The sequence below is a fragment of the Corylus avellana genome, chromosome 9 (assembly GCF_965113065.1).
Source record: "Corylus avellana chromosome 9, dhCorAvel1.hap1.2, whole genome shotgun sequence".
Lineage (NCBI taxonomy): Eukaryota > Viridiplantae > Streptophyta > Magnoliopsida > Fagales > Betulaceae > Corylus > Corylus avellana.
In genome coordinates this window covers 18,961,799-18,971,791 of record NC_142498.1, presented here as the reverse complement: position 1 = coordinate 18,971,791, position 9,993 = coordinate 18,961,799, and the positions used below count along the sequence as shown (strand labels likewise).

Below are 9,993 nucleotides of genomic sequence, written 5' to 3'. Positions count from 1 at the left end.
CACCATGTGTCCCAACTAAACCTAAAAATAAATAATAAAATATTATTTATTTTTTTAAAAAATATATATAAAGCAAAATATTAAAATTAAAAATTAAAAAAATAGGATGACCGGTCACCTCAATTGAGCCATTCCACTAACCCCAGGGGCCGGTTGGGGGTTGCTGAAGCCACCCCCATGGCCCTAGGGGTGGTTCGTCCTATGGCCACGGGGGTGGCTTCGGCCACCCCCAAGGGCTGGTTGGGGGCGGCCTTTGGGGGTTTGGCCATGGGGCTGGCCAAGAGGGTGGCCGAAACCACCCCAATGGCCTTAGGGGGTGGTTCGGCCACCTCCAACCGGCCCTTTAGGGTGGCGGAACATGGCTAAGTTGGGGTGGATTGGGGCAGGCCGGCCACCCTAGTTTTTTTAATTTTTAATTTTAATATTTTGTTTTATATATTTTTTTTAAAATAAATAATATTTTATTATTTATTTTTAATGGGACACGTGGCGAAATTGTGACAATTAGATGATATTGGATGGTTAAGATTTGAAAAAAAGCTGATGGACAATTTTGACAGTATTGCCTGCGAAATTGTGACAATTAGATGATATTGGGGCTTGCTGGCCACCTCAATTTTTTTAATTTTTAATTTTAATATTTTATTATTTTTTTTAAAAAAAAATAAAGAATATTTTATTATTTATTTTTAATGAGACACATGGCGAAATTGTGACAATTAAAAGATATTGAATTGCTAAGATTTTGAGAAAAAGCTGATGAAAATTTTTGGCAGTATTGCCGGAGGTCCAGATCCACATATATATCACCATCTCGAAGTTGAAGGTGAGCATTGTCAGATTATCTCTGGACCAGCGCTAAATAAACAAAATTTAAATATTTTAATATTCGGCCGATTTGACTATTGCCTTCCTCCGACCACAAATCTGGAACGACGCTTTTGTCACCTCTTCAAATAAATATCATCCAAGGATTCGGAGGTTCAACATAACGCCGCCATGAAGAAATTCCTTCTCTTACTCAACTGCTTCCTATTAGCTGTCGGCAACTGCGGCGGCCCACTAATAATGAGGCTTTACTTTATCCACGGCGGTAAGCGAGTGTGGCTCTCCAGCTGGCTCGAAACCGGCGGCTGGCCAATCATTCTCCTTCCCCTCACCGCCACATACTTTCACCGCCGTAGTACCCAAGGCCCGAGAGCCAAACTCTTCTTCATGAAGCCGCCTTTGTTCGTTGCCTCCGCAGTCATAGGAATCCTCACCGGCTTCGACGACTACCTCTACGCCTACGGCGTGGCGCGCCTTCCCGTTTCAACCTCTTCTTTAATCATCGCCTCCCAGCTTGCTTTCACTGCAGGGTTTGCTTTCCTGTTGGTGAGGCAAAAGTTCACCTCGTATTCGATCAACGCGGTGGTTTTGCTGACAATTGGAGCGGGTGTTCTTGCTTTACACACGAGTAACGACCGCCCGGAGGGCGAATCAAATAAGCAGTATTTTGTCGGGTTTCTCATGACGCTAGGAGCCTCCGCGCTTTATGGGTTTCTCTTGCCGTTGATTGAGTTGACATATAAGAAGGCCAAGCAGGAAGTTACGTATTCTCTGGTTATGGAATTTCAGATAGTGATGTCTTTGTTTGCAACTCTTCTCTGCACAATAGGCATGCTGATTAACAAGGACTTCAAGGTACGCATGCAGATCTCTCTCTCCCTCTTGTAGCTATAAATGGATATTTCATGAAGTACATATATATAATTTGTAGGCAATTCCAAGAGAGGCGAGGGAATTCGAGCTCGGGGAAACAAAGTACTATGTGGTGCTAGCATGGAGCGCGATTATTTGGCAGACTTTCTTCTTGGGAGCGATAGGAATAATTTTCTGCGCCTCGTCTTTGCTATCTGCTGTAGTAATTGCTGTTCTACTCCCAGTAACAGAGGTTCTAGCTGTTATTTTCTACCAAGAGAAGTTTCAGGCAGAGAAAGGAGTTGCTCTGGCGCTTTCTCTTTGGGGTTTTACTTCTTACTTTTATGGAGAGGTAAAACAGAGCAAGAATAAGAAGCCAACCCCAGAGACAGAAATGCCTCAAATTCTCAGTCCATTACACAACGGAAGTGATATTTCTTGATTTTTCCAAGTGGGGGTATATGTGAAGTTTCATTTTAGCTTTATATATTTTGAAAAGAAATCAGGGGGTACGATTGTAATCTAATCTCATAATTAAGAAACAGAATTTAGTTGTTGTGGTTTCTCATTGAAATAGTAAATTCGAACATATCATCCTACCTTGGAGGTTCCATAAGCTGTCATTTCTGTCCTCATGCTTCCATGCTTCTCTATCTCCCGGCCAGCTCATCAAGTTTCTCTATGAAGGCCTTTCAAGAGTTTTGCTTTAGTTAACGTATTTTACTGGGATCGAGATCCACTTAAATTTTTAGGAAAATTATAGTTTTTGAAATTTTAGATTTAAGCCGTCCATTTTTTATCGAAGGGTCATTATTCTGTCCATATAGAAAATCGGGTTATTTGTTATCCCTATGAGTCATTTATGGACCTATTTCTTTTTTATTGTTTTTATTTTATATATATATATATATATATATATATATATATATATATATATTTTTTTTTTTTTTTTTGGGTAAGTTGTCGAGGAGCATCCCTCTTAATTTTGTGTTTTTATATAACCTTTTTTCCTGTATTGATTAGGGAAAAAAGAAGTTGTAATGCATTATGTATAACTTTCATTTTCACATTTTACTCTTTTGAAAATCTTCCAATCACCCAATCTAACCTCGAAAAAACATCCAATTTTGGAATATGTTAGCCCTCAACCTCGGAAAGGTCATCTAATATTGATATAAGTTGGCCTCTTTAAAGTTTCTACTTTGTGAGTTGTAAAAGTTTATTAACATTATTTACTTGCGAAATACTAAAACTACACTCTCATCCCACCAAGTTGATATGACGTTTCCATCGATCCTTAATTTTCTTTTCTTTGTTACCAAGGTCTTATTGGTTGATGAACACTACCACGTTAGCCTAAATAAAATGGAAATTGTATAATTTAAATTAAAAAATCAATATTTTTTTACATAAATGAATATCAATAATTTCAAATTTTAAGCACGAAATAACATCCAAGATCTCACAACATTTGTGCAAATTATCAAAATCAACCAACCAACCACTGTAAGTCCAATAGTCCACCATCTATCTTCCACACAAGAGACACTACTACTACTGTACATTGAGAGTAATTTTACAAGTTCTTTGTGTTCCTCAAAAAATAATGTGACTTTTAAAATCATCATTTAATCAAAATTTAATAGTAGTTAATCATAAGCCCAATGATAATTTTAAGAATTACATCATCCTTACATGGACACAAGAGAGACTTGTAACATTACTCGTAGATAGATGCCCCAATTAGTGGTCTAGATTGAAAGAGGCTGCAGTGTAAAAGAGGTAATGTGGGAGGTGTAGATTGAGTATGAGCAAAAAGAGAAATATTCAACCTTATTTGATGTGGAAGAAATAACCGAAGAGGAGTTTATTAAGAATTGCTAGCTAGTTGGTTTAGGGCTCTTAATAGGTCTCTTACGATTTGGATGTGTTAGTTGGGTTGCGATTAGAGTTGTATTAAAATTGAAGTACTTTGCTTAAACTTAAGCCAGCTAGCTAAATAATAAGAATTCCTCGTAGAGGAATTTTATCAAACACTTTTCTTCTTGTTCTCTCTTCTCTGGCCCATCAGCAGCCACTTTTGACAATTGCCTTCCCCCGACACGATGATCAGGACCTACGCTTTTGTCACCTTTTGTCCTCTTTCACCACATGTTCAAACAATTATCATCAAGAAGCAAACACTGCAGAAAGAGAGAGAGTTCCACAGTATCATGGAACTTGAAGCTCAAGGTAACAGTACTGCCATGAAGAAAGTCCTTCTCGTACTGAATTGCATCCTATTATCTATCGGAAACTGCGGCGGCCCACTAATAATGAGGCTTTACTTCATCCACGGCGGCAAGCGAGTGTGGCTCTCCAGCTGGCTCGAAACCGGCGGCTGGCCAATCATTTTCCTGCCGCTCATCGTCACATACTTTCACCGCCGTAGAACCCAAGGCCAGAGAGCCAAACTCTTCTTCATGAAGCCACCTTTGTTCATTGCCTCCGCAGTGATAGGAATCCTCACCGGGTTCGATGACTACCTCTATGCCTACGGCGTGGCGCGACTTCCCGTTTCAACCATTTCTTTGATCGTTGCCTCTCACCTTGCCTTCACTGCAGGGTTTGCTTTCGTTTTGGTGAAGCAAAAGTTCACCCCGTATAAGATCAACGCGTTGGTTTTGCTGACAATTGGAGCGAGTGTTCTGGCTTTACACACGAGTAACGACCGTCCGGACGGTGAATCAAATAAACAGTATTTGGTTGGGTTTCTGACGACGCTAGGAGCTGCCGCGCTATATGGGTTTCTGTTGCCGTTGATTGAGTTGGCGTACAAGAAGGCCAAGCAGGCCATTACGTATTCGCTGGTGATGGAGGTTCAGATAGTGATGTCTTTGTTTGCGACTCTTTTCTGCACAGTAGGGATGCTGATTAACAAGGACTTCAAGGTACGCATGTAGATCCCTTTCTCTCTCTCTCTCTCTTTCTCTCCACCTCTTGCTTGCCAAAGCGTTATCCATAAAAAAGAAAGAAAAGAAATAAGACTAATTATCTTCTTAATTTTTGTCTTCGAGTTGTGTGAATGGCAGTAAGGTAATAATAATAATAATAATAATAATATGGAGGTGTGTTTTGACAAATGCTTTTGTGAGGAGAAAAAAAAAATAATAATAAAAAAAATTGATTGATGTGACAAAAAGATGGATTGATGTGACATAAAGATAAAAAGAATTTTGAATTTTTGGCGAATGGAAAGTGACGAAAATTGTTTGTTACAATGAATAAAGAAGTTGTGACTTTTTGGATAAAAATGAGAAAGAAGAAAAAAAGTGTTGCCAAATTGGCTTGATTGGGATGTTTGGCAAATAACTTTTACCTTTTCCTTTAAAAAATTCAAAACTCATTTTCACTTTATACCACATCAAAATTCTTTCATCATTTCTCCTCTTAAAACCATTTACCAAACACACATTTTTAGAATATTTATAATAGCTAATATGGTGGTAAATATTACCATAATATGTGAAGAGTATTGTTATAATGTTTTAGCACACAAGTATGTTACCATATTACCATATTTGTGCCATAATATTCTAAGCATATTATGTGTTATCAACACATAAATTTGGGGAAGAAACAAAAAATGATAGGATTGGATTAGAATAGAGAGCTTACTTTTGAGAAATTAAAGTGGGATCATAGGTCATATGAGTCTATAAACCATGAAGTTTTACCTAAAGTGACAAACATGGCAGTAGTAGAAGAATGAGATAGAACCAGATGAATTAATGTCTCAACATCAACTGCAGTGAGAGCAAATGATTGAGATTGATTCGCAATGTAAGACTCAGGTGTAGAAGAAATAGATGGAGCAACCATACTGAGATGTAGAACCTTCCGATCCAAGAGGGAAATTGGAAGCACCCTAAGAGGTCACAGCCACAATCATATTCGGAGATTGCATTTTCATAGTGGAAGGATGATTCTCTTTAAAGGGGTGGGGTGCAAAGGAGAAGCCCAAGTGGACTCAAAGTCCTCACGAATGGCCATCGCGAAATGCATAAACTTCTGATGATCACGATATGCCGCAAATAATTCTACATCTTCGTAACACTTTAGTTGCGCGTCTACGGTAGATAATTGTTCTCAAATATTATAAGTAATATGGTTCCTGATGCATTTGAAAAGCTGGAATTGCGGTGAGACATCATAAGTATAATTGTATCACTTTGTCAGAAAATTTCAAGCAACATTTGCGTTCCCAAGCTTGAAAAGTAGATGGTGAACAGAAGGAACTGAAGTGTTGATGAACCAAAAGAGGATCTTACAAGACACATTATCCCAATTTTCAAGACAAACTACAAAATCATCTTTGGATTCACCTTCTTTTTGCTTAGGTACACAAACTTCTCTAAAAATATAACGCCATAATTTTCATACTCTCAAAAAAAATATTCATATTTTGACCCTACATATTATAATTAGAGCCATTCAAAATATGGACAATACGACAGACAATATGGTCGAGATTGGAAGAAGTTCAAAACTTTTATTTTTGGAAAAGAAAATAATCCAGTGTGGCAGCAACAAATATCTAGTCGTGAGATCAGATTACTGAGTGTTGATGAAAGGGATTTGGATAAGGTGTGGCGGGTGCATAAGGTCAGATATAAATTTGGAGAAGGTAATAATTTGGCGTGGTGCAAGCAACAATTGAAGTTTGAAACCGTAGGGATATGACCTAGTGCGGCAGTCACACGTAAGGTCACAAGGCTTGGATCCACTGCAGTGGGCAAAGGGCAATACTAGTGAGCTTGGAAGTGTGGATCTCACGTGCAAGAACACCAACAGTGAGTGTCAGGGTGTGGCGAAAGACTCAAGCCGGAGGTGGTGCGTGAGGGTGAGTCCGATAGTGTTTTGAAGACTGATTCTTCACAAAAACGTCAATATACTATTGACAAACCAATTGTGGAGATTGATAAGTCAGATGTATGAGAGATGACGATGAGTGTGGCGCATGAAAGTAGCGACAAAGATGTTAAGCAACACGTGGAGGGGTGTGCCAAATGAACTCCAAATTTCCATCAAATGTAAAGATCAACTAAGCGTGTATTGCTATAGCAGTTAAAAACACTAAGGAAACACTTAAATGAGAAACTACATGGGCGGAGAATGGAGGCTTATGAGAGGCACCAAGAAAATGGTGGTTCTGATACTATAAAGAAAAAGACAAGCTAAAAGGTTTGTATTTTTGATTGGTAAAAAGTGTACAATAAAATGATCTATTTATAGTTAAATGAGACAAAAAAATATAAAAAATAAATAAATAAAGTAAATACAGTGATTACAAAATCACAAATATTCCTAAAAATATTGTGTACAATAAAATGATCTATGTGCTTTGAATATTATAAAAATATTGTAGCACAAATATGGTAATACGTTAAGATATGATAATATACTAACATAGTTTAAAGCCAATCAAAGTGAGAAGTAAATATTTCATGAAAAATATATATATACTTTGTAGGCAATTCCAAGAGAGGCGAGTGAGTTCGGGCTCGGGGAAACAAAGTACTATGTGGTCCTAGTATGGAGTGCAATTTTTTGGCAGGCTTTCTTCTTGGGAGCGATAGGAATCATCTTCTGTGCCTCGTCTTTGCTATCTGCTGTTGTAATCGCGGTTCTACTCCCAGTGACAGAGGTTCTAGCTGTTATTTTCTACCAAGAAAAGTTTCAGGCAGAAAAGGGAGTTGCTCTGGCACTTTCTCTTTGGGGCTTTACTTCATACTTTTATGGAGAGATAAAACATAGCAAGAATAAGAAGCCTACCCCAGAGACAGAAATGCATCAAATTCCTAATCCATGACACAACGGAAGTAGTATTTCTTGATTTTTCCAAGTGGGGTATATTTGAAGTTTCATTTTAGCTTTATCTATTTTGTAAACAAAACAGGGTGCATGATTGTAATATAGTCTCATAAGAAACCTAATTTAGTTGTTGTGCTCTATCATTGAAAAAGTAAATTTGAAATATCACTACTAAAGTTCTTGCTAATTTTCACCAAGTTGTTCGGCTAATTTGGTCATGCTCCTACCTTGAGGTTACATACCCTGTCATTCCTATTCTCATGCTTCTATGCGTCGGATTGATATTTTCAGTAACTCTGTTCAAATTGCTAGCAATTTGGGTTTCGAAACTATGGGGCCTACCTGTCTAAATAAATTGAGTTGTTCGACCACCTATTCGAACATATAAGTTTCATATGAGCTTTTTTACATATGTTGCTTACATGTGTTGCTAGCAATTTGAATAGAAAATTGTTGGCATGCATCCTTCTTCTTTTTTTTTTTTTCCCCTCAATAATGAGGAAAGACACCACATTCTTTTTATTTCACTATGTGACAAGGTCTAAAAATTATTGGATTTTTTTGTTTAAGAATGGTTGATCTAAATACTACTACACCCTCCCATGTCAACGTAATAGAAAAAATAAAAAATAAAAAAATTGGTGTGGTATGTAGTAGAAGAAGAAAATGCGAAGGGAAAAAGAGAGACATCTAACACTAACTATTAAAATATAAATAAATAAATAAATTGTGAATATCTCATGCTAGTACTCTTCAAAATAAAGTTGTATGCATTGTGTAGCTTCCATTTCCACGTGGTACTCTCTGAAAAATTTGCAATCACCCAATACAACCTAAAAAAAGACATCTAATGTTGGAACAAGCTAGCCCTCAAACTCAGAAAGGACATCCTATATTGGAAGTAGGGGAGAAAATCCAGTTCTGGTTCCCGGTTATTGGCCAAAACCGGGACCGGAACTGGGCTCCCCGGTTTTGGCTTTTTTGAAAACCAGAACCGGAACCGGGTGTCCGCGTACCCGGTTAACCGGGCACCCGGTTCCGGTTCCGGTCCCGGTTGGTACCGTTTTCAAAACCGGGTAACCGGTTTTTTTAAAAAAATTATTTTGGGCTTATTTAACAACAAGCTTGGAGGGCCAAAAATTTGTATTTTGGCCCAAAATTTTTGTATTTTGGGCTCTTTGGGCTCAACAAGTGGCTTGGAGTTGAATTTAGAATGAGAGGATATGCCTTCCTTTTATAGAAAAACAAGCTTGGAGGGTTTCATTTTTTTTTAGCAATGTAGGACAGTTGTAAAGGAGCAATATATATATATATATATAAAAAATAAAAAAAATTAGTAACATATACAAAAAATATTATTATATATACAAAAAAAAGCCAAATATATATATATATATGCACCCGGTTTCCCGATTATAACTGGGTGCCAAAAACCAGAACCAAAACCGGGGTACCCAATTTTTCAACCGATTCCAAAATCAGCTCCCCGGTTTCCCGGTTTCGGGGTTTCGGTTCCGGTTTCACGGTTTTTTTTTTACACCCCTAATTGGAAGAGTAATGTTATTTAGTAAACTATTGTACGACTGTCATATAATTTGATAATGTGACAATAAAAATCAGCATTTAATTAAGGGCTAATTTTCACTGTAATATCATCTCAATTATATGACAATCATATAACAGTATATTAAATAGTATTCCTTATATTGGAATAAGCATCTTCAAAGGTCAAGTTCCTACTCTATCTTTGTGAGTTATAAAGTTTATTAATTTATTAATATTAATTGAGAAATAGTAATGTTATATACTCGACAAATAACTATCATCCACCAAATGTTATAGAGGAATCACATCACATCAGTTTTGGTAGACGGAAGGCGAATACTTGCTCAGTATAGAGCATTACTCTTTGAGAAATACTATTTAGTAGACTACTATACGATTAGAATGACGTGACAATAAAAATAATTTTTATTTTTACAAGCTTTTGTTTATCCAAATGATGATTTAGCTGCAACATTATCCTAATTAAATGACAATCGTGTAGCAGTATACTAAATAGCATTCACAAGTGTGGAAATATACTTGTCAAACCCATTCTGCTGCCATCCCTAAAGTAGCATTTGAGAGAACAATTCTCAATACCCATCGGTTTTGAAAAAAGTGACTAAAGGCTGCATGAGTAAAAGCTGGTAAACAGTAATATTACTTCAAAAGCAGCGCCAATTTCCAGCATTCTTTTGCTGTTCCAAAATTAACCTGCAGCATTCTTTTGCTGTCCCATATGGTGGTCGTTGCTGCAGGGTTATTTTTGGAACAGCAAAAGAATTTTGGAAATTGGCGCTGCTTTTGAAGTAATTCCACTATTCACCGGCTTTTACTGCTGCAGCCTTCAGTCACTTTTTTCAAACTGATTGAACAGTGGAAAACCCAACACCATTGCCAAAAACGTTTGTCAAA

General features: G+C 37.3%; 2 protein-coding genes across 2 annotated transcripts; both read left to right on the top strand.

The window, feature by feature from the left end:
• The first annotated feature begins 778 nt into the window (after window positions 1-778).
• Window positions 779-2,478, top strand: LOC132190118 (purine permease 3). Its single transcript, XM_059605010.2, has 2 exons — window positions 779-1,683; window positions 1,760-2,478. Exons 1-2 carry the CDS (start codon window positions 1,000-1,002, stop codon window positions 2,120-2,122), a joined length of 1,047 nt encoding a protein of 348 aa, XP_059460993.2. The 5' UTR covers window positions 779-999; the 3' UTR covers window positions 2,123-2,478.
• A 1,219-nt stretch (window positions 2,479-3,697) lies between these two features.
• On the top strand, window positions 3,698-7,726 carry LOC132190026 (purine permease 3). The gene is made up of 2 exons (XM_059604903.2): window positions 3,698-4,610; window positions 7,193-7,726. Exons 1-2 carry the CDS (start codon window positions 3,786-3,788, stop codon window positions 7,529-7,531), a joined length of 1,164 nt encoding a protein of 387 aa, XP_059460886.2. The 5' UTR covers window positions 3,698-3,785; the 3' UTR covers window positions 7,532-7,726.
• Window positions 7,727-9,993: the final 2,267 nt, after the last annotated feature.

Coding starts and splice junctions, on each gene's coding strand:
- LOC132190118 (XM_059605010.2), top strand. CDS start 1,000: ATGAAGAAATTCCTTCTCTTACTCAACTGCTTCCTATTAGCTGTCGGC. Junction 1,684..1,759: donor TGATTAACAAGGACTTCAAG/GTACGCATGCAG, acceptor TATAATTTGTAG/GCAATTCCAAGAGAGGCGAG.
- LOC132190026 (XM_059604903.2), top strand. CDS start 3,786: ATGATCAGGACCTACGCTTTTGTCACCTTTTGTCCTCTTTCACCACAT. Junction 4,611..7,192: donor TGATTAACAAGGACTTCAAG/GTACGCATGTAG, acceptor TATACTTTGTAG/GCAATTCCAAGAGAGGCGAG.